Below are 26,974 nucleotides of genomic sequence, written 5' to 3'. Positions count from 1 at the left end.
GAAATATTGCGTCTGCTATCTGACAACCATCAGCTTAAAGCTTCTAAATCACATGGATGTATAATAAAGCAGTATAAAAAAGGGCCAAGGCACACAGTTTATGCATAATGTCATGGGTTCCAGTCTGTCTCGTGACCTTTTTGCTGCCTCAATTTACTGCACAGAAGAGATAACAAAATGCTTACGACAAAATGCAGTGATTTATAAAGAAAAGATGGGACTCAAATGCTGGATGTGAATTAGTTTATTTTTTTCTGGTGGTAAACATGGAAATTTTATGAACTTTATGAATTGACGTGGCCTGACAGTACATGAATGCACCGTTAGTTTTGGTATCTTTGATGTCAAAATGATGCTGTATGGTGAAGCCTCTGGAGATTGTCTCATTTGGTAACAAGGCACTTTAAGCTAAGCTAAGCTAAGCTTCTAAATGAATGCACTTTATTTTGAATATTTACATTTATATAATTGCATGTATTTCTTTAGGTATATGTCCAGACGCCAACCTCTGGTCCTGAAAATTGAAGCCAATGCTGAAGTGCCTTAAACCTGCATTCTTCCTAACAGCCAGCAGGGGGCGACTCCTCTGGTTGCAAAAAGAAGTCTGATTGTATAGAAGTCTATGAGAAAATGAGCCTACTTCTCACTTGATTTATTCCCTCAGTAAACATTGTAAACATGAGTTTATGGTCTCAGTCGCTAGCTTCAAGTCTTCTTCAATACAGCATGATGTTCATTTAGTAAATTATGGTCCCATTTAGAGTCAAATAGACCATAAAGTAGACAAAAGTACACTAATGGCACCCACTGTCACTGCGGAAAAATAACTTAAATATCTCCTTACAGTATTTTTCATCCATTGTATACCATGTCAGCCCACTTCCTTGTGGGGTTTTCCCACAGCGTCCTCTGCGAGTATCTGCAGGATATCAGACTTGCAGTAAGTGTGCATAAAGGGCTCAATGAGTCAGTGAGCGTCCCGATCATGCACAGTGGGACTTATCAGGAACGCCTGTCAAACTCTGTGAAACTGGACCATCGAACTGTTTCCTGTCCACTATACTGCCACTGACCTCTGACTCCATCTGGTCTCACTGGGAACGTTGGAACAAATATTTGCATTATACTGTAGTGATGAGTCACTCAACCAAACAGACCAACATTGCCATCCACATAGCCAAAGATATGTCGTAATAAACCTGAATTTTCCTTCTTCAACATGTTTTGCAGATACAATAGTACTGAACACATGGTGATAGATGGACCGAAAACCACACTGTAGGAAAGGGGGAGGAAGTTTTGGCTTTAAAACTTTATTAATTGTCGGATCGGGCCTCAAGGAATTGGGTCAATCTGCCATTTTCACAGCAACCATTTCAACATTAAATTACAGGGTAGACACAGGTGTAGTTAATAACACTAATTATGGTCCTGGTATAGTGCATGCTGCCTCATTGGAAAGACCACAATTAGTTTATCAATTACACTTGTGTTTACCCTGCAATTACTGTCCAATGTCAGCTGTGAAAAGGGCCAGTCGGGCTGATGGTGTAGAATTATAACAAGTGTACCATCGCAAATTTATTATGGAAAGTAATACTTATATATTTTTTTTGTTGCCACTGTTTCTCCGGTTTCTTTCACAAGCCTGTTGTGGCCGATAGCGGCACAGTGTGAGCCTTGTCGTTGCCGATAATCAGCCGCAGCAGCGACGGGTTAAGGGCATCTCCTCCACCACCACCACCACCAGAAACACCAGCTTGAGTCAGCACAGGTGGCGGCGGGTCACACCTTCCTGTGACGCCTGGCGGTCCAGCAGCCGACGAGCCGCCTGTGAAGCAGGAAAACATGGCTGCCAACTGCAGCCGCACCTCCCTCTGCCAGCAGGCGTACACCAGAGGGTTGATCAGCGAGTTGGACAGTCCCAACAGCCACAGGTAATTCTCCAACACGACGATGAGTTTGCAGCTTTCGCACAGGAGGTGAACTATGCACGCCACAAAGAACGGGCACCAGAGGACCAAGAAGCAGCCCACGAGCATGCCCACCGTCCTCAGGGCCTTGACGTGGCTCCAGTAATGGCTCCTCAGCTGGTGATGATGCTCGTAATGTTGATGGCGGTCAGCCGTCCTGGAACCGGCCTGCCTCACTTGGCAGATCTGCTTCTGGTGGATGCAGGCGATCTTCAGGATGTCCAGGTAGATGTAAACGAAGACGCAGAGCACGGGGAAGAAGCACACGCTGAATAACGCGATCATGCCCACCTGGTGGATGACGGAGAAAAGGGCGCAGAAGCCGTTGTATCCGTCTGCCTGCAGCTGCCGCACCATGACTGAGGATCACAGGACATGGGTTATTATTCACTATATGACTCTACTGCTATGGACTATAAACTGTCCTCAAAGTAAATCAACATGCCGCCGTCTGATAAACCTTCAAACTCATGGATGTATTACTCAAACTTGACCTTTTTCCAGCAGTACCTTTTGCAACTCAACGTATCCTCATAAAACGGTTCGTATGATGTCTCACGAAACGTTATTCCAAATTTTTTTGTGCGTTATCCTACGAATGTCCAGCAACACGTGTCAATTTCCGATCATTACATGCATACAGTCTTTTCAAAATAAACTTCTGTCTTCACAGGAAACAACTTGGTTAGGTTTAGGCAACAAAACTACTTAGGTTTAGGAAAAGATCGTGATTTGGGTTGAATTAACTCTGGAAGTGGTGTAACTTAAGTACAAAAGTTATGTGACGCAACAAAACCACTTGGTTAGGTTTAGGAAAAGTTTGTGCTTTGGGTAAAATAACTACAGAAATGATGTTACATAAGTACGAAAGTTACATGACGGCAACAAAACTTCTTAGTTAGGTTTCGGAAAAGTTTGTGGTTTGGGTTAAAATAACTACGGAAGTGGCATTACTTAAGTACGGAAGTTACATGACAGCAACAAAACTTAGTTAGGTTTAGGAAAAGATTGTGTTTTTAAGTCTCACCTGGCAAGAATCCCATCGTGAGAGAGCTGATCCACAAAGCCAGCAGCGACCAGACTGCCGTCCCCTTCCCAGACAGCTGGGAGTACCGCAGGGGCATCTTGATGGCTGCGTAGCGGTCGAGTGAGATCAGGAACATGGACATGATGGACGCCGTGCAGGGCGACATCACGAAGGCCATCACCATCAAACAGCGCATCTTGCCCTGAGCGGGAGGCGTAGCGTTTGTCGCAGCATAAGCGGCGACGTGGCGTTGCTGGTTCTGAGTGACGTTGATGCTGTTGAAGTCCTCCGTGGCCAGGCCAGTGATGGCCACGCCCACCAGGGCGTCGGCCAGTGCCAGGTTGAGAACGAAGCACCAGCTCTGGCTTCTCCTCTTGAGTAGCAGCTTAAGTAGAGCGGCGGCCACCAGCAGGTTGGTGGAGATGATGAGGCAGGAGGCGATGCTGAGGATGACGCCCATCACCCGGGGCTTCAGGTTCTGGGCTGTCGGCTCGTTGGAGTTCATGCTGTCAGGAGTCGTCATGCTAACAGCGGCCTCAGTGCATGTTGATAACAAAAAACCAAAGGTTTTAAGATGAAATCCACATTGCTGCGATAAGAAACTGTGTTTTTATCCTTTACATCATAACCCAAAATGTGTCACAAGGTTAAAACTTTAAGACTGTTAATATAAAATATTAAAATGTCAAATAACTTCAAGAGCTCCAACATGTGACAGCACTTAATTGGCAAAGGAGCACCATAAAGCTGTTGCAATGAAGAATCTCATCGTCCCGTTACACGTTAATCCAGAGTCATGTAATGTTTCCATGGTGACTCGTGTCAGAGTTTAAGAAAGATAATCAGTTGCTACTGAAACATCCGTTTAATCTCAGCAGTCTCATCTGTGTCCTTAAAATCCCTGCAACAAATGCAGAAGGACAGGAACACTCTGAGCATTATCAGCAGGTCTCGCTTCTTGTCCCCTCCCCTAACACACACACAGTCTTTAGACGCACACACACAACTGCACAAACACATGCACACCCTTCTGTTGCTTCTCTGGGATTGACCCTTGTCCCAGCAGGAAGATCTCTATTTTTATCATCAAGTTACTGCATTTATCATTTTAAATCAAGTAGATTTTTTTTAACTAAGTCTTGGTTGGTGTTAATGTGCTACGGAGTACCAAACCTGACATAACTAAACGTAAATAAATTAAATCAGCAGGCTAATGCAAATACATTGAAGAGGACATGACAAGATTATATAATTAATTGAACATACAAAAACACAAAATCTTTCCAAGTATATTTGTCTAATTACTGCTCAAAATATCTCATAACACATTTCAGATATAGGGACTAGTTTTTAGACAATGCAGCTTGAATATCTTGTTAAAGGAGCAACTTCTATAATCTATAGTTCTATAGTTGTAGAAACAACCTTCTTCTTTTTTTTTTTTAGCACAAAATGTGTGTGTTGTTTAACCCTTTTTTCTCCGGTTTTTCAGTAGGAGTTAAGTTAGTATTTGTCTTTTGTTTCCTTTCTTTTAAGTAGGTAAGTTTAGGTTGTTGAGCTGTGTTTTGTATATTATTTTGCTGTAGCCTACCATGAAGATGAGTTAAATAAACTTTTTAAAGGGCTGCGAATTCCTTGTTGCTGGTTGTCTTTGGGAGCTTGGGAGAGCCGCCGCCGCCGCGGGTGCAGATCTTGGTGGTAGTAGCAAATATTCAAACGAGAACTTTGAAGGCCGAAGTGGAGAAGGGTTCCATGTGAACAGCAGTTGAACATGGGTCAGTCGGTCCTATATTTGTGACATCAGCCTCTTTATTCATGTTGCGCCAGGGTTTCCCCTAGGCCGGGTCGTAACATGAATTGGGGGCTCATCCGGGATCCTGGTCTTTTTTGCTTTAAAATAAGACACAATCACCTAACAAGTAACATTTCAGAGAGACATAGGGACTAGTTTTTAGACAATGCATCTTGAATATCTACTTTTGCAGATTACAGTCTTATTATAACACAAAACACTTCCTAATACTATTGAAATATAGCTCAAAATTAGTTTTCCCAGCTAATTTCAAGATCTATTTTTATAATGAAAGGCCTATATATTAAATTTTTTTCAAGAAATCTTACCAAGTTGTACTTATTAAAAACACCTTGTGTTGCGGCAGCATCATATGAATGTTGTGCATATAGTAGAAGAAGGTGCCTTTTTGTTATCTGCAACTATACCATTCAGGTTGTTTGCAGATGTTGCATAAAAACGTGTTTGAAAAGAAACCTGGTGGACTCCTGGTGGTCCTTGCACTCCTGCATGTACTGTATTTATTATTAGTAGTGATAGCGTTAAAAAAAAACAACAGTAAGTAAGAAGTTTACTAAAAATACATTCAGTGATATACAACGCAAACATGTTTGTGTGGCGTACAGAGCTGAGTCTTAGTTAAACTCTAACCCTGCTGGCTGATGTCCTACTCTGGCCTCAGAGTCCTCGGGAGAGACATCTGGCCTGATGGGACCATTTTCCACTAAGATTCACACACAAATAGATCTGGTTAATGATGCTTTCTCATTAGCTGCATGCACTCAAGACATCACCTGGCATCACACCAGCTTCAGTCAGCAGCAGCTGAGAAAAATACGACTGGAGACACTTAATCTATAGCCTTGATATTGTGTATGGCAGTGACCTTATTGTTTCTTTTGTTGCAAGAATCTTTATGTCAAATCTTCTGACTTTTCACGACTTTGCATTTAGCCCATCATCAGATCAAAATTTTATTTTGTCCCATACTTTGGTTTAAGATCAAACATCTGCAGAACTAATGACATTCTCATCGGCCTCAACTGAACCTTTTGTTTAGTGCTAATTTGTTAATGTTAGCATGCTAGCATGCTAAATATGGTAAACCTGGTAAATATTATAATTGTAACCAACTTCCGTACTTAAAGGTCCCATATCATGCTTATTTTCAAGTTCATACTTGTATTTTGTGTTTCCAATAGAACATGTTTACATGCTGTAATGTTCAAAAAATACATTATTTTCCTCATGTCTGCCTGAATATACCTGTATTTACCCTCTGTCTGAAACGCTCCGTTTTTGTACATTTCAATGGAATTGCAACAGAATTGCGTTGCTAGGCAACAATTTGGGTCCATGTTTACTTCCTGTCAGCTGATGTTATTCACATACACTGCAAAAGGAAATAAACTTGGACACATTTAGAATGTTTACGTTTAAAACTGTGTAATGGTCTATATATTGTATATTTGTGACATCACAAATGTACAGAAATCCTAACGGCTTGTTTCAAACGCGCAATTTCTGAATACGGGCTGTGTGTATTTCTCCGTTTATTGAGCGTTTTGATAGTTTAACAGCATTTATATATCACTTAAACCTGCTTTACAATATAAAAGACAGGAAAATCTCACTTTTTACAATATGGGACCTTTAAGTAACGCCACCCCCATAGTTATTTCAACACAGATGTTGACTTATTGGTCACATGACATCCGTACTTAAAGGAACAGCGTGTAACATTTTGTGTGTAATCACCTGAAAATAAGAATGTTTTCGTTAGCTTAGAATGAGCCTTTCATATCTACATAGGGAGCGAGTCCTCTTCACGGAGTCCTCCATGTTGCTCCGCCATGTTACTACAGAAGCCCAGAATGGACAAACCAAACACTGGCTCTAGAGAGAGCTTTTTACGTTACCCTGAAGGTCACCTATTTAACCTCATCATCCTCAAACCTCAACACAACAACCCCAGCCGGGTTCACTGTCCACAGCCACCTGAGAGGAAAGATCCTCTTTTTTATACCTCTCACCTCCCCCCCCTTCTCTCCCAACAAACCAAAATAGCTCCAACAGACACACAATGTAGGAATGTTATTCACCCCTGCTAGACCTTTCAGGACCTTTCAAAACAAAGCGTGCAGGTCAGCAGTAATCGTGCCCAGTGTGCCCAGCAGCACCCAGGGAGCCGGGATCCTGTTTACACCTCTGCCAACGCCGTCCTCCAACCGCTGGGACGAATCCTTGTAACTCCACCTGGACTTGGGATCTGTCTCGAAGGAGGATTTTTTATCCAAAGTGAGGTCCAGTTTTGGAAGATCAGTCTGTCAGGAAAGAGCTCTTCTCCACAGGATTGTTAAGGTGATGATGATGATGATGATCATGTTATGTGAGTGATGGTGTGGCGTTCAAGCTGCTGCTTCCCATTGTGGTTATACACATCAGGGTGGTCTGCAGCAAAGATTTGGTTGTATTAGAGGCCTTGGGGTTATATGGAGGACAGAACCTGCCAAAATAGATAAATAAATGTCTCGATACATAAATAAATATGCCATTGAATGTACTAAAGATAATATTAAAAATAATTTAGGCATTAATCAATTGATAAAATAGGACATAAATTGATATTAATGTTTTAATTTGCTTTTTTATTTATTTATATATTATATTAATTCCTCTATTTACTCTTCTATTTAATTTTTCCTTTATTTATTTATATATTATATTAATTCCTCTATTTACTCTTCTATTTAATTTTCCCTTTATTTATTTATATATTATATTAATTCCTCTATTTACTCTTTTATTTTATTATTCCTTTATTTATTTATATATTATATTAATTCCTCTATCTACTCTTCTATTTAATTTCGACTTTTTTTTATTAACTTTTAAATATATATTTTTGTATTTATATTTATTTTCACATTCATTTGTTATTCATTTTAAATGTATTTTTCCATTCTTAAATTGTATGCATTTATTAATGTATATTTAAGTATTTATTTATTATTTTGGTTAAATCTGGCCAGATCTTTTAAAAGGCAGTAGAAGAGTGAATAAATAACACAAACTCATAGTCTGTCAAGAAGAAAAGTTTCATACTTATATGTTAAACGTAGGCTCTAAAATAAGAGTTCAAGAGAGGATGTTGTTGCTTTCTGCTTTGTGTGGTGTAAGTTTTCTTAACAGATGTGTGTTTGCACCAATATACATTTTTCTGCTGCAGACAAAGTGACTGCCTTTGTGTTTCTATTATCAGACTGAAGATGTCCTTAAAGAGACGGCTGCTGTCCATGTTGTTGTGCTGTGTTTACTGCGTGGCCTCGCTCTTCTGCCTCCAACCGAACCGCAACAACTGCTTCTCTCTCGGAGCTCGGTGAGTCTGTCTGTTAAACATGGACTACATGGAACCCTGGCTTAATATGTGCTCTTCTTCTGTGGTTTGGGTATACCAGTTAATTATAAAAAACAGTTAAATATGAGCATCATTTTACACATAATGGATCTTTCCCACAGCAGACAGTTAGACTATCAAACACAGGTGGAGTTCCAGTGCCAAGGCCCTGAATGGTCTATGCTGGCTCATTCATATGGCTTTTCGCTTTTCACAAGAGGTTTTATTTTCCTTCTTAAATTGTGCTTTTTCATTTTATTTTATCTTATTTTTAATTATTTTTATCTTATTTTATTGACGGGGTTTTATTTTCCATCTTACATTATGCTTTTTTATTTTTGTCCTATTTTTATTTTTTATTTTATTTTATCAAGTGGGTTTTATTTTCCATCTTATTTTATGTATTTTTGTATTTTATTTTTGTCTAATTTTTATTTTTATCTTATTTTCTCAAGTGGGTTTTATTTTCCATCGTATGTTATGCATTTTTTATCTTATTTTTATCCTATTTCTTTTTTTTATTTTTATCTTATTTTATGCTTTTTATTTTATTTTTGTCCTACTTTTATTTTTTATCTTATTTTATCAAGTGGGGTTTATTTTCCATCTGATGTTATGCTTTTTTATTCTTATTTTTTTTTATCTTATTTGTATCTTCTTCTTCTTCTTCATGTGACCTCAGGAATCTGGTGTCAGTCGTCCAGCAGCTTTACCAGCGTGTCATCCGACTGCTGCGCACCACTCTCTGATCCACAGCGCCTGCTGCCTGTGTTTACACCAATAACTCCGAGACCTGTCCTACCACTGTGGCTGCTGTCAAGCATGCCCTCCAGTAGTGCATCATTGCCTATTAGAAAGAAGACGGAGGAGAAACAGAGGAAGAGGAATGGTGTCTTTCCACCAACTCTCTGAATTGGGCTCCAGCTGCCCTGTTGTGTTCACTACTGCAATTCTCTGACTATACTTTAGATGAGGAGTTTATTTTTTTACTGATTAACATTGTGGGTATCTGCTGTGTGAGATGCGAGTGAGGTGGAAAGGACAGTTGTCTTTGAGATGCATTTTAAAAGGTTCACTGTGAGCGTGCCTGCTCTGCTGTTTACCAAATGTTGGTTGAAGTATACAGGCTTATGACCAAAGAAACTGATTTAAAAATGCAGATGTCTTTTTTCATTCATTGCATTGGTGTCAGAAAAGATGGGTGGTGCAGGACAAATCAACATGTTTGGTCACAACAGGTTAGAGGTCACCTGAAGGTTAAAAAGCTGCTCGTCTGAATGAGAATTTGTGCTTGTAAAATAGAAGAAGAAAAAGAAGAAGAAGTCTGAGTGTCAGTGTGGCTGCCAGATGTGATTGTATAACGCTCCCTCCATCATCAACCGCTCCACTCAGGAGGTTGTGGTAAAAAAACAAAAAAAACAAGGCGTTCTCAGTCAAGATGTTTGCTTGAATAAATAAACATTTGAATGGCAGTAAATAAACACTGGGCTATGACAGTTGTCTATTGAGGTGACATTGATGATGACTTTAACTTAAGGTTTGATTTCTCACTCTGAACAGCATGTAAGGACAAACAGCAAATGTATCTGGACAATATAATTATTTAAATAATATAGACTGATCCACTCCATTATTCACTCCAATAAAACAAAATACATTTTATTTAAAAAAAGCCTGTGTGTCATTTTTACACCATCTCTCTATCGTTTAACTATATATTTTCCCTAATGCATAAATACTTAGAAAATAAATATTTTAGAGAAAAAACATAATTATTTATTTATTATTATTATTATTATTATTATTATTATTATTATTATTATTATTATTATTATTATTCAGAGGGTTTAATTTTCCATCATATTTTATATTATGGGTTTTTTTCATATATTTTATCTTATTTTATCATTTGGGTTTTATTTTCCATCTCATGCCATGCATTTTTCCTCTTATTTTTTTGTCTTGTTTTTATTTTCTATCTTATATTATCGAGTGGGTTTTATTTTCCATCTCATGTTATGCATTTTCTATCTTATTTTTATCCTATTTTTTTATTTTTATCTTATTTTTTGCTTTTTTATTTTATTTTTGTCCTATTTTTATTGTTATCTTTATTTATCAAGTGGGTTTTATTTTCCATCTTACGTTATGCTTTTTTATTCTTATTTTTTTAACTTATTTTATCAAGTGGGTTTTATTTTCCATCTTATGTTATGCATTTTTCATCTTATTTTTTATCTTTTTTTTATATCTTATGTTATGCTTTTTTATTTTATTTTTGTTTAATTTTTTTTAATCTTATTTTATCAAGCGGGTTTTATTTTCCATCGTACGTTGTGCTTTTTTTATTTTATTTTTGTCCTATTATCATTTTTATCTTATTTTCTCAATTGGGTTTTATTTTCCTTCTTATATTATGCATTTTTCATCTTATTTTTTATCTTTTTTTATATCTTATGTTATGGTTTTTTATTTTATTTTGTTTAATTTTTTTATCTTATTTTATCAAGCGGGTTTATTTTCCTTATATTATGCTCTTTTCATCTTAATTCTATCTTATTTCTATCTTATTTTATCAAGTGGGTTTTATTTTCCATCTTATGTTAGGCTTTTTTATTTAATTTTTGTCTTTTTTTTATTTTATCTTATTTTCTCAAGTGAGTTTTATTTTCCATTAATTATGGCCCTATTTTGATGATTATTCTAAGTTTATTTCCTTTATTATGCTGCATTTCTTGTATTGATAATTATATATTATAATAATAATAATATTATTATTATTATTATCATTATTATTATTATTAATATTAGGCAGAGGATGTTTGGTCAGGACTGATCAATAGGAGTTAACTAAATCCACAGGATGGCAGTAATGCAACACAAGCTGCCATTTAATCCTCAAAGGAGCAGAAGAAGAAGAAGAAGAATCCAGTCTGCCGCTAATTCCAAACGAAGAAGAAGAAGAAGAAGAAGAAAAGAAGCTCGTTTGACATTAGCTGAGAAGCTAACAACAGCAGGAGAGAAGTTTTCTGTTTGCACTTTATTAAAGTCAGGCTGTGTGTTAAACCATGGAAAACCAGGTCAAATAGCAGCGGGCAGATTGTGTCGACACTACAGGTACGTGTCAAGTTAGTATACTAACAAACTAACAATAGTAATTTCCACAAGTGCTAGCCGACTAGCCCTTTAGCCTAGCAACCGTTAGCCTAGCAACCGTTAGCATAGCAACAGTTAGCCTAGCAACAGGAGGAGCCATCTGCCTCGAGCTAAACGTCATCACTAATACATTTAAAACATGATTTAAAAAAAAAAAAAAAAAATTCTTAAATCATAATTAAAATAATGACTTAGTTATTTTTTTATTTATTTTTATCTTATATTATCAAGTGGGTTTTATTTTTCATCTTTTGTTAGGCTTTTTTATTTTATTTTTGTCCTATTTTTATTTTTTATCTTATTTTATCAATGGGTTTTTATTTTCCATCATTTGTTATGCTTTTTTTATTTTATTTTTGTCCTATTTTTATTTTTATTTTATTTTATCAAGTGGGTTTTATTTTCCATCTTTTGTTATGCTTTTTTTATTTTATTTTTGTCCTATTTTTATCTTACTTTATCAAGTGGGTTTTATTTTCCATCTTATTTTCCATTAATTATGGCCCTGTTTTGATGTTTATTCTAAGTTTATTTCCTTTATTGTGCTGCATTTCTTGTATTAATAATAATATAGTATAATATTATTATTATTATTAATAATAATAATAATAATAATAATAATAATAATAATAATAAAGTATGTAATGTTAATAAAGTATCTCTTGATGTTTATGACAAACCATGATAAATAATTTAATTCTCGTGACACCGCTGTGTCGTCACTGAGCTGTCACTCATGGGTTAGCCCCTCCCCCTTCCCGGCGCACCAGCCAATCGAATCGCTTAAATAATTGATTGACAGACCTCACAGCCAATCGGAATCCCCCACACAACAAATATGACGTCTCCGCGGTGTTCTTGCACAGCGGGCGTCTCTTTCCTCTTTCCGGCGCAGTATACTGCTGGGATGCTGATGCTGAGGATGCCTCGTTGATCTGTAGCATCACTAGGAATCTCAAATGTTTCTCGCCATGTTGTTGTACTGTCTGAGGTTGCAGCACTGTGTTGACCTCAGTCTGGCCTGTCTGCTGTTGTTTCTAGCCGGGCTGCAGCAGGTGGAAGCAGCAGCCGCCTCCGAAGAGATGATCAACTTGAACTGGAAGCCGTTCATCTACGGAGGGATGGCCTCGATTGTCGCAGAATTCGGTATGCTACGTGATGCACCACATGCATGCATGCATGCAGACCCTTAACCATCATGATATATTGTTGGGTTTATACATTTTCTATGCAAATAGTCTATGAAATTACAAGTATTTTGCAGTCATGGGAAAATTCTGCAGAGTGATGGTGTAGCACTGGGCTTCAAAAAGGGAACATGCATCCAGCTGAATCCACATTATATTATGCGTTATCCTGCAACTGCAGATATACACAATTTTACCAAGTTAGAAATCAGTCAGGTTGTTGGTACACATCCAATCTGCTTACTTAAAACACAATAGACAGTTTCATAGTAACACAGTAATTAACCTAGCCCCAGTTTGTACCAGTCAGGTATTATCATTACATTTGAATCAGGAGTTTCAACTTGGTAAACAGGTTATTTTATGTTCTTATTAGGGTTGGCAATTGATTAAAATATGTAATCCTAAATAATCGCATGATTGTCCATAGTTAATCGCAAATTTATGCACTGATGTTTGTCTGAAAATGTTGTTTTCGTGCTCATGAATCATGTTCTTTTTAAAGAATAGAGTGCTGCCACAGCATGCAGACCCTTAACCGTCATGATATTTTGGGGTTTATACATTTTCTATGCAAATAGTCTAAGCAACCTGCTCAGTGTTGGTGTAGCACTGGGCTTTAAAAAGGATGCATGCATCCAGCTGAATCCACATTACATTATGTGTTGTCCTGCAACTGCAGATGTACACAATTCACCAAGTTAGAAATTAGTCAGGTTGTTGGTGCACATCCAATCTGCTTACTTGCACAAAACACAATAGACAGTTTTATAGTAACACAGTAATTAACCTAGCCCCAGTTTGCACCAGTCAGGTATTATCATTACATTTCAATCAGGAGTCAGGAGTTTCGACTTGGGGAAATAGGTTAATCGATCATCACGATTAATCGCAAATTAATTGCAGATTGTTTTATCTGTTCAAAATGTACCTTTAAGGGAAATTTGTCAAGTATTTTATACTCTTATTAACATGGGAGTTGGCAAAATGCATGCTTTATGCAAATTGATGTCTATATTTATTACTGGAAATCAATTAACAACACAAAACAATGACAAATATTGTCCAGAAACCCTCACAGGTACTGCATTTAGCATAAAAAATATGCAGCCCAACAGTCAACAACAGCTGTCAGTGTGTCAGTGTGCTGACTTGACTATGACTTGCCCCAAACTGCATGTGATTATCATAAAGTAGGCATGTCTGTAAAGGGGAGACTCGTGGGTACCCATAGAACCCATTTTCATTCACATATCTGGAGGTCAGAGGTCAAGGGACCCCTTTGAAAATGGCCATGCCAGTTTTTCCTCACCAAAATTTGGTGTAAGTTTGGAGCGTTATTTAGCCTCCTTCGTGATGATGGTATACGATAGTATGACATGGTTGGTATCAATGGATTATTAAGGTTTTCTAGTTTCATATGATGCCAGTATCTTCACTTTAGCTTTAAAACTGAGCCCACTACAACCTAAAAAGTTCCGTTAATGTGTCAAAGAAATTAGTTAAAACGAATTTGCTTTATTGCGTTATTACCACGTTAACTTTGACAGCTCTAGTTTTTATTTTATTATAAAATATATCGTGTTCTCACTCAGATGTAATGATATTGCACATGGTGAAAACTGGGGCTACATAGCAGTATGAATATGACAGTTTATCAATATTTTTGTTGCAAAATATCCTCTTTACCTAATCATTATCAACTCCACTACCTAAATTTTCTTGTTTTCAGTTAATGTTTTAATTTTAATCCTCAGGGACCTTTCCTATTGACCTGACGAAGACCCGGCTACAGGTCCAGGGTCAGTCCCAGTACACAGAGGTGCGCTACAGAGGCATGTTCCACGCCCTCTTCAAGATCGGCAAGGAGGAGGGCATCAAAGCGCTCTACTCTGGGTATGGAAAGTGCTATTTTAGGCTCTGTACAAACACTGGCTGTGTTCGAAAGCGCCTACTACATATGATATGACCAATTTTTGTTTACTTTATAAGATACAGCAGGTTTAGCTCTCACCCCTTAAACTATTTATTCTAACAGCTCACGGTGAAGTAAGACAAACAGGATCATCAACAAGGGGAGTTTTACAGTGTTATTTTGTACAATTTATTTTTGAATTTCCCAAGTTTCTGAGAAAAAAAATCCTGTCAATTTTATTTATGTAACAGGCAACATTTTTATTTTTTGTATAACTTGAAAATGACATTATCTCGTATTGTGTGTAAACCGCAAAGGCTCCACAAGCTGTCACAAAGCTTGGTCGTGCACCTCTGAATTTTTGCAACTGCATGCGGGGCTTTTCAGACGTGACTGCCACAATAACATAAAAGCAAATAACTTAAATTGAGAAGTAGAATAATGATTTAGAGAGACGGAAAATTCGTTTTTATATGCCTTGAAAGCAGGAGATCTTAGAAATTTACATTTGAGTAAATATTTTGCCAGCCGAATCAAACCGTTTACGAGATATTCAACCTTTACTTCATTTTCATACATTTAATACCTGACTCCTTTCTTTACAGGGATTGTATAAAGGCGATAAAATATGTCCATGAATATGAGTTTGCAGTTAATTACAATTCCCTTCGGCAATAAGGAGTTTGGCTTATGGCCGGTAACACTCGTTGACTTCTTGCTTAATCCTCTGTTTGTATGCCCTCTGCCGTTTCGGAGAACACTGCAACACGTGTTGAGCGTGCTAGTAGCTCCGGCGCTATCTGTGGAGGGCTGCGCCACGGTGCCTCAACGCTTAGAATTGAGAAATACTAAATCATTATTAGTAAAAAGTTTTTATTTTTGCAAGTTCAGCAAGAATAAATGTTACCTTTTGCCTTTGTGCGTATACATTACTGCAATCGGTTAATATAACTATTTCAGATATAAAAACTCCACATCTTATACACACTTTATTCTGCTTTCATGTGATAATTTGCCACACCGCCTTTATAGGCGCACAGCGGACTGGAGGAAATCCTGAAATTAGCACCCCTATATACTGAATCGGGAATCAAATCATGACATACCAAAAGATTCACACCCCTACTAGTTGCGATATACTCCATTGCTGATGGAAGGAGCGTGTGCTCAATGTGATGTGCTTTGCAGGCAGAGCCGTTCCACTTAGTGGGTGGTTGAACTGATATTGTTGAATCCAGTGGGACAAGAAGAAGGAGCTTCTCTTTGATTCTTAAAAGTAGTGGGTGTGATTCAAGTGTTTTGCGTCTACAGTTGTTAAGATTCATCTCTGCTTTTGAGATTTCAAACTCCCTCAATAAGACTGAAATTTAGTTATAAATTAGGTGAGGGAATTCTTCTGCCTTCAGTTTACCCCCCCAGTTCAAAGGTTATATGAACGTATCGTACCTCTCCTCCCAGGATCTCTCCTGCTCTGTTGCGACAAGCGTCTTACGGGACAATCAAGATAGGAACCTACAACTCTCTGAAGAGGCTGTTTGTCACTCATCCAGAAGGTGAGTGTTAACTATTTCTGTTACTCTAACATCCTGTCTTCTATGGAGGACGGAAACTGCCAAAATGCAAAAATACTGTAAAATCCGTTGTTTTGGTTTTTGACGGATACAGAAAGGATACTTCCGTCTACCTCCACATGAACTCAAATGAAGCAAATATATCGATTTTGGCATTAAAATATTGATTTCAAAATCATAAAGAAAATGAGGATAGGTGAATCTTTTTTTCCCCACCCCTAGTGAGTACGAACTGGTTGTACTTTACCACAAACAGAACTTTAAAAAAGAGAATTTGCCCCTTGGGAATCAATAAAGTATAATCACATTTGTAAATAATGTGGGATGAATGCACAAAGACATGAAATGCACAGCAGTTTACCCTGCTGATGTTGGTGCAGTGATACATTTTCATTGAACAGATTGTCTTTGTGCAGCAGTAACACTGTACAGCCCTCATCCACTAAAAAAAAGGGTTGGCTGTGTCGTGACAACCTGTGTTGACCCGCCTGGAAGCAGACGGAGTGTGTTAACCTGCCGGCACTAATTTGCAAGTTAAATAAGAGACAAAGAGCTTCCAGGAAGGAAGGAGAGGGAAGAAAGAGAGGCTGCAGCTGTAAGTGCTCTGATGGGCTTTCCCCTCCTATCTGACATTGATCTCATGTGGAGCACAGAATTCTATTTATTTAATTGAAATAAAAATAGACAGATCTTCCATAATGTAAGACCCAAACAGCCAACATGATTGTTGTTCAGCGAGATGCTTCAAATCAGCCCAAATTTAAGATTAGATAAGCCTTTATTGATACCCAGAGGGAAGACAGAAATAGTACAGATAAATACAAGGTATATAAAACTAAAATAAGGATAGAATAAGAAAATCAATTAAAAAAAAATATACAAGCACATATGTAAAAGTGACAGTAGTGATTAATAGCAGCAGAGTCAGCAGGTCTAAGTTAATATGTGATATGATTAAATAATGACACTTGTCTTTCTTAATATAGAGATGTTGTATAAATAAAATATAGAAGAGGATGCAAAAACTGAGAATCAAATATAACGGTATAAAAAAACAGTATAGTATAGGTATAATATAGTAAGTGTAGTGTAGTTTAATGTAATATATATAACAATATATCAACATATATAGAAAGGCTTGTTGTAGCTAGGGCTGTATCTATCGATTATTTTAGTAATCGAGTATCCTACTGATTATTCTGTTGAGTAGTTGGATAAAAGATACTTTTGCTTTATTAGGAAGCAATAGTAAATATACAAAAGAGAAAATAAGACAAAACAACTAGTTGGTTTCTTCATATACAATAATATTATCTATCAAAACTAATATTATAAGCCGCTTAGAGCTAGTGTTAGGAAGTTAAACGGGTCATAATTCCCTCTCTAAAACGTCTTTTTTTGTTGGGAGCTCTGACGTTCACTTCATCCTCTGTGTTGAGCGACACAGAGAGCCACCGAGTTATCAGCCAAATGGCTTTGCGCTACATTTATCAGCGATTGGCCGGCGCCAGCATGTTCCTGAGACTGACAGGAAGTTGGTGACCTCAGGCTCTGTGTCTTCCTCTATTACCTCTCCTACCGTCTGCTTCTTTTATTTGTCATTTCTCTCTTCCTATCGACTGGCACCACCTTTCACTGTCTCTCTATTTTTGTTCTCTTTTCTTCCACTTTTCTCTTCCTCTGCTCCTCTCAATATTTAATGTACAATTAGTGTACATGAGATAAATAATATGAATAATAGAGTAGATCAAGGTAGGAGAACAGATAGGAGTGATTGAAGCAATATGTTGTACTTCTTCTGTCGTTTGTGGGATCCTTTCTCTGGTGGCTTCAAAGCCACCAGACACCATTCACAAAAACAGTCATTTTACCTCTCCCAACACGGGAGTTGCTGGTCTACCGCTGCATCGATAGTTTCTGATCTGAACTAATGTGGCGTCCACAGCAGTACGTTGCTTAGCTTCAGTAATGAGTCAGCTTTTTAAAATGTGTTATCAGCACAGATGAACCGGGGCAAATGTCTTGTGCATTCAGTGTACTTATTGAACAATAATGATTCTGAAGGAGTAAGGAGGGAAACTAATCAGGGGACGAAGAGGTTTTGTTACTTCACCTTTTTATTTTGTGTGTGTGTTTTTTGCCAAAATACAAAGCGCTCTTTCTCTTGTTTTTCTGTTGAATGTTTGCCTTCCCACTCTGCATGCCTTTCTGCCACGATGGTGCCACTTTGTTTTGATGCAGGCTTGGGTTTATTTCCTGTGGTTGTGGTTTGGATCGAGCGCCCGTTCCCCTGCCACTAAACATTACTGGCGTGAGGACCGCCACACTAACTGTTGGTCAGATTGATCCAGGATCACTGTAATTATTAGTCCATTATTATGTTGTCTCCGCCTCCTTACTCCAATGTAGACACCATACTAGGTTACTACTAACGAGATCCACTACTTGCTAACAAACTGTCGAAGCTCATTTCTAACAATGGTTCCTGTTTAGTTAAAGCTAATGTACAGAGTGTGCATTCTCTCCAACAGAAATTTCAGCAAAATACAAACACGTGAATATGCAGATAACATAAATTATTAGACACAATGATTTCTTAAATTCTCACAAAACTCTCTCTGTGACTTCAATACTTGTAGGGGACAAGTAGTGGACAATCATTCCTGAGAATAATTGCTTGTCTGTCTTTTTTGTCCTTTCTGACTTTCTCGTAGCAACTTATGTTCAGAGTTCAAACATGATGTAAAACACAATCAGTTCTATCTCTACAAGAGTACTCTTAAAAGTGTAATTTTCAACACTAATTTGAGTCTTAAAAAGTTCTTTATTTTTATTCCAAATATTAAGATCAATCCAAACTTGATCAGATCAGATGATTAAATCAGAAAATTAAAGAAAGACATATAATGTGTTTTTAAATGGCTAATTCTCACACCGACTTCACACCAGGCAGTGGGGAAGTGCGGCTCGCCGCAATAATTAAATTTTGCTATGACCAGGAGGCGTGTTCATGTGTTTCAAGCAAGAAGAAATTCTTTGTAATATAGGTCAACATGTCACAGGATCTGTTTACTGATTGGCTGCGGGTCCTCTCTGGCCGCACTTTGCCGCTGCTCTGTTGTAAATTCGGCGTTACCTTAATAAACAGGACAACAAACACAATTTTTTAAAGTGGAGAGCATGCATGATACATTTATGATGTATGGAAATAACATAACATCCCCGTAGACATCTAGTAAATTATAGGCTAATCTTGTGTTTTAGTGGTTTTGGCTGCTTTTGGTGGTGTGTGTGGTAATTAATGTAATTTCCCGTCTCTTTCCTGCCAGACGAGACCATGGTCATCAACGTCTTCTGTGGTGTCGTGTCTGGAGTCCTGTCCTCGTCTATCGCCAACCCCACTGACGTCCTCAAGGTCAGTCTTAATGCTGGGGACAAGGCCATAACATGTACTGATTACATCTACTCAAATGTGAAGACTGGTTTAAATATTTAAATATATTTTAATATATTGAAATAGTCCAGTGACCTTCTTCCTTAAAAATAATCCTTATACCTGAGTTCACACGCTGAGTGAAGTGCTGGGTTGTAATCTCGGGGATAAACATGTTTGACCTTTTTGTTGTTGTTTTTGTTCCAGATCAGAATGCAGGCGCAGGGCAGTTTACTCCAAGGTAGCATGATGTCCAACTTTATGAACATCTACCAGACAGAGGGCACCAGAGGGCTGTGGAGAGTGAGTGCAGCATTGCTATGTGTTATGCACTGTATGTACAAGTAGTGGATACTGTGAAAGAAAGAAAACCATAACTATTTTAGTATAGTTTTAGTCAAATAAAACTGTTGAACATTTCAATCAGTGTAGTTAAGCCAAAACCAATGATATTTTTTAATTTTAGTAAAACTTTTTTCACATAATATTTTATCATTATCATTACATGTTGTATCTTGTTGTCGAGTCATATGAGCTTGTTGTATGTCAAGCTCTGTCCAGTGAGTTGTACTATAGCGTTACAATCAGACTTATTTTCATCCTCCTCTTCCTCAGGGTGTCATCCCCACAGCACAGCGAGCAGCCATCGTCGTCGGGGTGGAACTTCCTGTCTATGACATAACGAAGAAGCACCTCCTTAAGTCCGGCGTCATGGGAGACACCATTTTGACACATTTTATGTAAGTGTATTTAACTCTCTGGTCATCCTTTATGATCATACAATGTCTTAGTTTTAGCAGTGATTAAAAACTGCACCGTCTTCAATGTCTGGTTGTGTGTTTACAGTTCAAGTTTCACATGTGGCCTGGCGGGGGCGCTGGCCTCCAACCCTGTAGACGTGGTCCGGACCCGTATGATGAACCAGCGAGTTTCGTCAGGAAGCCCGATGTATAAAGGAACAATGGACGGAGTGATGCAGACGTGGAAGAACGAGGGCTTCTTCGCTCTTTATAAGGGATTCTGGCCTAACTGGCTTCGGCTGGGGCCGTGGAACATCATCGTATCCTTTTAAAACCTACACAGATCATTCACAGGTGGGAAAAACAGGGAAATCAGACTTCTGATCTTTTCTAGTTGTTGAAGAAATTGTGGAATCCAGATATACTGTACACCAGACTCTTTATACTATAAAATGGAAATCGTTTTGTCGGTGTGTCCAAAGAGTTGAGTAGATTTGTACGGGATAGTTGAATAGTTTGAATTATATTAAGTGGTGGCTGCGTAGGATTGTTTGATCCAAACATTTTCAATAACTCCAGAGCGTTGTAAAGTCCAAAAAAATCTAAATTTATTGAAAGAGACAGATGTAATCATTTTCAAAATTCATACCACTAGTGCAGTGCCCGTTCAAAACATGCTGAATGCTTGGCCTGTGGCAGGAGCAGACTTAAATATTTTGCTCCAGCTTTATCACCCTTGATAATTCAGCTCAAACCGTAGCGCTGCACATAAACATAAAATACTATCCGATAATTTAAAACAGTTTTTAATCAAAGTTGTAATGACTGAGCTTTCTTTTTCTTCCATTGGACAAGGTAGGCAATTTCCTACCTGGTACCTTGAAATAACCAGAGGAAAACATCTACATTTCAGATTCAATTTTGACCCACTAAATATATTTCAAATATGATGCATTATTTTTCATTAAACTATCTATTAACTAGACCTGGAAGATCCACCTTGAACAGACGTTAAGTACATTTTTGAGTACTTCTTCTACAACTGCCAATACCAACATTCCCAGTTGGTGGTAACGTTCTAAGTGTTATAAGTTGGTATCAAGTCTGACACCGGGGAAACAGTCTTATTCACGGGAGGAAAAGCACACCCAAGTCGCGAAACACCGGTGTAACGCTCTCTGGTTTGATTCTGCTTCCAGTTGGCTATCTGCTCGTGTTGACTCCAGTATTTATCCAGTATCCATGTGACATTAGCAGGCTTTGCTAAAAGGAAGTGCAGTGAATGTATGTTAGGCCCACTGCAGACGACATGCGGGACTCAGTCTTACAGAGATTCCTTATTTTTATAGTTGTTGATGTATAGTTGTTTTTAATCTAACAAAATATTCTGCTTCAATCCATATTTGTTGGCGTTTAGCCTTTCAAAAAGAACATTTTCACTGTGCTCGTCGCACATAAAGGAAGGCACGCCACGCACCTGTATTAACTGGGCGGTCTAGCAGCAATCTAATGCTGCTAGATGCTAATGCTGTGATATGAATCATGACGTTTTCCTCAACACACCTGTCAGTTCTTCATCACCTTCGAGCAGCTGAAGAAGCTCCCGTTTTAACAGGAACAGGAAGTGGGACTTCACTGGTCTGTTAGACTGTGTCGGGCATAAGTGGGTGTGAGCACGGCAGCACCTGGAGTTTATTCACACTCCCTTCAAATTCATACCAATGATGATCCAACACTATATCAGTCATCTGCCCATGCTCATCCAAATCTTATGTTTCTCTGTTTTTTTGCGATGTGTTTTATTTATTGTCACTGGTTCTGTTCTCGTACTGTTTTAAGGACTGTTGCTCTCACCCCCGACCTCCTTCGACACTCCCCAGGCAGCTAAATGTTTGGTTGTAGCAGAAGGCTGAAAGGTTTATTCCCTTGAGCTGATTGGAAAGACAGAGTTTACCTCTGTGGATTGGGTGAGTGGAATATTCTGAACTTTGGCCTTTTTTTAACAGACAAACAGAGATGACACTTGTGATTGTTTGACTACACTGAAAAAAAAAAACACATGGGAAATGGATTTATTAATATGTCAGTTCAGACATGCATGCTACACAGTTTGTGGAGTTAAAAAAAAGAAGGAAAATAATGTGAAATCTTAAAATGACTGACGTGAAGGAACCCTGTATCTTGAATGCATGAAATATGTTCAGATTCAACTACTGAATGTGAGGGGATTGCATGGAAGAGTGATGACAAATTGACTGTTACAGGTAGTTACTGAACAGAATTAAGACAGAAAGGAGGAAATAATGCTCGGCAGCACTCCAGATGATTAATGGGTAATCTCTATATGGAAAATATACAACGGCATATTAGGGCCATTGTATTGGATTTTTTTCTCGTAAATGTATTAATCTAAGACAATATTTGAGGTTTTTCTTGCAGAGAAATCTCAGAGAATATTAATGTTTTTGTTCTCGTAAATTTATGACGTTATAATCTCAGAGAATATTTGAGGTTTTTCTTGTAAATTTATGATTTTATAATCTCAGAGAATATCCAAGTTTTTTCTCGCAATTTTAAGATTTTATAATCTCAGAGAATATTCATTTTTTTTCTCGTAAATTTACGACTTAAACTTCGTAAATTCAGAGGTTTTTTTTCTCTGATTACCCCCTCCCTGGCTTTGTAGTTACTATTAATTATCTACAATGTCCCTGATACACCGTAGTAAAGATGACACTCAGCGATATGTTGTCATCTTTGAAATATTGAGGTGATGGGAAAAGGTTTCACAAAGCCTCTAAAATACAGTTTTAATCTTTAAATGGGTCAGTTGCCAGAAAATCACTCAACAATTCCGTTTGAATTTAAAAAAAGTGTTTTCTTCTTTTCTATTTATTATTTGTTAGAAGAATTTCCAGACACATTGAACACAAGCTCTGAACGTCTGTGATCTTAAAGAGCCTGGTGTAAATATGATGCACTATTCTTACTGTTGTGTCCCTCATTTGAGGTGAAGTGATGGCATGAATAGAAAAGTGGCGGCTGGTGTGAACAGAAATTGCAAAAGAGGGCCTTTGTGCCAAAATTGTTGCGTTTCTTCCCGGCTGAGTTATATTTTTTTGCAGCTAATTCTTAAAGAGATTTAGTTTGCAGCGTAAATCTGGAGAAACTCTTTCCTGGAAAGGGTCTGAAAGTCGGTGTAGTACATTGTTTGGAATTGAATTTTGTGAATCAAGTTCTCTAAACTCCCACGTAACACAAACCAAATGCATTTTTAACAACTTGTTAATTCTTAATGTGAATCCATACACGATGGCTCCTAACACATGCAACAAGGTATTACAGTACAGGAGTGCAGCTTCCACTCTTTCATCCACCAGCATCACCAAACCTTTCTATTTTATATCCAAGTATTTTTAGTGGTTTTGATCTGTTTCAAAAGCTGAAGGATATTTATTTTGTCAACGTTTTTTAGGTTGTCAATCAAAAGTTTTTCATTCTGGCAGCAGCTTTCTGTGGCGCTCGTCATCAGATTTCTACATGCTGGATTCTATAACTGACATATATTATAATTAATAGCTTCAACAGCACCGGCACTTCGACATGTGTACTGTATGTAGGCAGCGGTCTGGTCACATTTCATATTTAAGCTTCTTGCTGAATTACCTCGTAGTTTGCTTTCATCTATGAAGGGATACTTCTGGATTTTGTGCATCAGGTTTTTTTGCTCTCCATTAAAAACACACACCAGTGGTCAATCGCAGCTGCAGAAATCTCACAAACTGCCTTTTCTTGATTGACCCTGACTGCAGAATCCAGAACCTCCAGTATCAAATTCCAAAAAGTCACAAATGGCATGTTAAATATGTATTTGTCTTCTGACATTGTATTTGGCCACGAGCAGCTACTCCAGTTGGTTTCATTGTTGGAATTCATTACTTGAATTAAACTAGCGGACAGCTGGCTAGTTAGCTAGCTAGCTTGCTAATTCCACCATGCTTTAATGCTGCACTGGTTACAGAAAATGGGCTGAATAGCAGGTTGGTGGCCAGCGGCAGCGCTGGGTTTAATGGTCCAGACACTCCAGACATTGCGTCGCCTCACGTCGCCTTTGTCTTTGCCAAAAAGCTGCACTCGAACACACCGCAAAGACTACAGCCGACTTCTGACTACCACGTACGTTCTGCTCCTACGTGAGATGTGATAACTCTCCAGACCAGCAGGCGGCGGTAGACCGAGGACGGCGGATATACAAGCCGTTGTTATGATACGTATATGAAACAAAGCGGCGTATGCAGACCATTTTCACACCACTCTCACTCAACACTTAGCTTCATTCCAGATGGCGAAGAAGAAGAGCCTTCTTCGTTTTTCCTCTTGACTTTACTCGTTGGCTTGCTTTCCACACTTCCGTTTCTCTTCTCGTGCACTGATTCGCTTAAGCTGAACAGCCAATCAGAGTGATTTCTCTCACCGACGGGCTCCGCCGCCGATTCAACACGCTGAGTCGGCCGAAAAACCTCCGACACGGGCAGACTAGAGCCGACGGTGTCTGGGACACACCGCAAAAACTAGACCGACAGACACTCACCGACGGCCACAAACTGTCCGATGGCCGACCGTCTGCTTGGTTTAGTCAGGACATTAACGGTCACTCCCCACCACTCCGGAGAAGGATGAGTTAACTGTTTGTTTTCATAAATCATGTTATCTTTTAAAGAATGTGTCGTTCTCAGCTGATCACTCCAGTTTCACATCACTGCAGGTTGTCTTCACTTCCTGTTCACCGTTACATGAAGTGTTCAGCCTTTAGTTTAAAACGTCCAGAAGGATTTCCCTTTGTGATCGTCCCGTAGTTCATTCCTGTGATTGTGTTTGTGTTGTAAAAGTTGTCTTTCTGGCATTTTAGAACCATATTTTATGTTGCAGAGTTTTATCTATTTTCTAATTATTTTAAAGGGTTCTGCTTTTTACGTTGATCTGATTTGACCTTTGAATGATTCATCTATTTATTTGAACCTGAGTACAGTGAGTTTCTTTACTAAGTTGCATCTTTTATTCTCGTGCAGAATAATCCAAGTTTCATTTATTGCAGTCGTATGCTCACTAACTTCCACAACTCATGCATCTTCACTAAAACCTGACTATTAAAACACTTCGGATGAGCTAGCGTATGGCAAGCCGTTTTAACATTTAATAGCTAAGCTAGACTATCCGGAATTTTTTGACCATTCCTAACTCCAGTTAGAGATATCTACAACGTCATTCTGACTCGTCACAATTTAATTTTAGATATCTAAAAAGGACAATGTAGATATCTACAACTGAGGAGGAATTAAAGATATCTTGAACTGGAACTCTGACTTGTCAGAGTTAAATTGTAGATATCTTGTTACCAACACACTTGATACAAAAGCTACTTTTAATACAACTAAAAACTTGTATGTTTTTGTATGAAAAGAGGAGCACATGTGGTGCTTTTGTTTTGCTGATCACGATTGTATAGCACTTTATCTTTATGGAAGAGAGCTTGTGATTGATCGAAGGACAGAAAATAGTTCCCTCCTGACTACACAAGAGAGCCTCTGCAAAATGTCTGGTGTGTGCCATGTAATCAGGATTTTTTTAAAGTTTTATCAGTATATTGTATGGAGGATGGAACCTGACAAAAATAAATGAATAGATAAATAAATGACTGTAAATAAATAAAGACGTCATTAAAATATTAAATAATAAATAATAAATGCAAAAATAAATAAATAGATTAAAAAATAAAAGGGAAAATTAAAAGGAAGAATAAATAAATAAGGAAATTAATACAAAGACAAATACATTTTAAAAAAAAGCAAACAAAACAGAAATATCAATTTATGTCACATTTTATCAATTAATAATGGCTACATTTATTTTTAATATTATTTTTGCTATATTTAATGAATTATTTATTGAGTCATTTATTTATTCATTCATTTTTGATTATGACATGTTCCGTCCTCCATTATGTGTTCGCTTTTCTATTGTTTAATAGTAGTTGTGGTATAAAAATCTTCACACTCCCTTTCCCTTCAGACATGTGGTACCTCTCTCTGTCTGTGACTGAATCAAGTTTGTTTTTAGTCTCCCTGTTCTCATGTTGAATAAAACAAAAGCACCTGTTACACTGATCAAAAAGATATTGATTATTTATATAGGTTCGGCATCATTCCTCCTGATCACATTCAGAAACCTGCGTGGCCACCTTGTTTTCTCTGAACTTTATGATTGTTCAGTGACACTTTTATGAATGAATTCTTCATTAAAGCATCCTCTACTAAACAAACCTCATGCAGGTTTTTTTAACGTAGTTATTCGTGTCCCACTTCTGTCAAGATGCTTCAGTCAAAAATATTTAATATTAAATTGTACATTTTCTCTTTACTTCCACTTGTTTGCACTTTGATGTTTCATTGCTGTCTATAAACCTTTACGCTAGTTCACTTGATGATTTTATGGTGGAAGTTTTAAGTGGGGAGATTTTAAGTTTTTCTTTGACTGAGAATGGGTTTGGCTTTATATTCAATTCAATGTTCACTCAAATAAAATATATGCTGTGATTGTTTCTGTATTAGTTTGTGTGTTCTTGCTCATTCGCTTGAGCTGCTTACAGTCAATTTCCTGGATTTTAATATTTAAAGGTTCCATATTGTAAAAAATTTGATTTTCATGTCTTTTATATTACAAAGCATGTTTAAGTTCTATATAAATACTGTTAAACTATCAAAACGCTCAATACACAGAGAAACA

At 37.7% G+C, this 26,974-nt stretch overlaps 2 protein-coding genes and 1 long non-coding RNA gene across 5 annotated transcripts; 2 read left to right on the top strand and 1 right to left on the bottom strand.

The window, feature by feature from the left end:
• Nucleotides 1–1,344: 1,344 nt before the first annotated feature.
• On the bottom strand, nucleotides 1,345–3,607 carry LOC119475926 (glucose-dependent insulinotropic receptor). The gene is made up of 2 exons (XM_037749046.1): nucleotides 3,001–3,607; nucleotides 1,345–2,332 (listed from the first exon to the last, which is right to left on the bottom strand). The coding sequence occupies exons 1-2, from the start codon at nucleotides 3,521–3,523 to the stop codon at nucleotides 1,641–1,643; spliced, it is 1,215 nt and encodes a 404-aa protein (XP_037604974.1). The 5' UTR covers nucleotides 3,524–3,607; the 3' UTR covers nucleotides 1,345–1,640.
• A 3,365-nt stretch (nucleotides 3,608–6,972) lies between these two features.
• Nucleotides 6,973–9,493, top strand: LOC119475936. The gene is made up of 3 exons (XR_005203923.1): nucleotides 6,973–7,153; nucleotides 8,055–8,171; nucleotides 8,872–9,493. It is a non-coding gene; the product is annotated as an uncharacterized LOC119475936 (long non-coding RNA).
• Nucleotides 9,494–11,127: 1,634 nt separating this feature from the next.
• On the top strand, nucleotides 11,128–22,571 carry slc25a14 (solute carrier family 25 member 14). Of its 3 annotated transcripts, none has more exons than XM_037749262.1 (9): nucleotides 11,128–11,306; nucleotides 12,366–12,491; nucleotides 14,290–14,428; nucleotides 15,906–16,000; nucleotides 19,348–19,433; nucleotides 19,659–19,754; nucleotides 20,067–20,191; nucleotides 20,298–20,511; nucleotides 21,762–22,571. In XM_037749262.1, exons 2-9 carry the CDS (start codon nucleotides 12,428–12,430, stop codon nucleotides 21,801–21,803), a joined length of 861 nt encoding a protein of 286 aa, XP_037605190.1. In that variant the 5' UTR covers nucleotides 11,128–11,306; nucleotides 12,366–12,427; the 3' UTR covers nucleotides 21,804–22,571. The 3 variants fall into 3 exon arrangements, with proteins under 3 accessions (XP_037605190.1, XP_037605189.1, XP_037605188.1); XM_037749261.1 differs by having other exon boundaries at nucleotides 11,129–11,306; nucleotides 12,387–12,491; XM_037749260.1 differs by lacking the exon at nucleotides 11,128–11,306 and having other exon boundaries at nucleotides 12,020–12,491.
• The last annotated feature ends 4,403 nt before the right edge of the window (nucleotides 22,572–26,974 follow it).

This window comes from Sebastes umbrosus, chromosome 17 (assembly GCF_015220745.1).
Source record: "Sebastes umbrosus isolate fSebUmb1 chromosome 17, fSebUmb1.pri, whole genome shotgun sequence".
Lineage (NCBI taxonomy): Eukaryota > Metazoa > Chordata > Actinopteri > Perciformes > Sebastidae > Sebastes > Sebastes umbrosus.
This window is presented reverse-complemented; position numbering and strand designations above follow the sequence as displayed.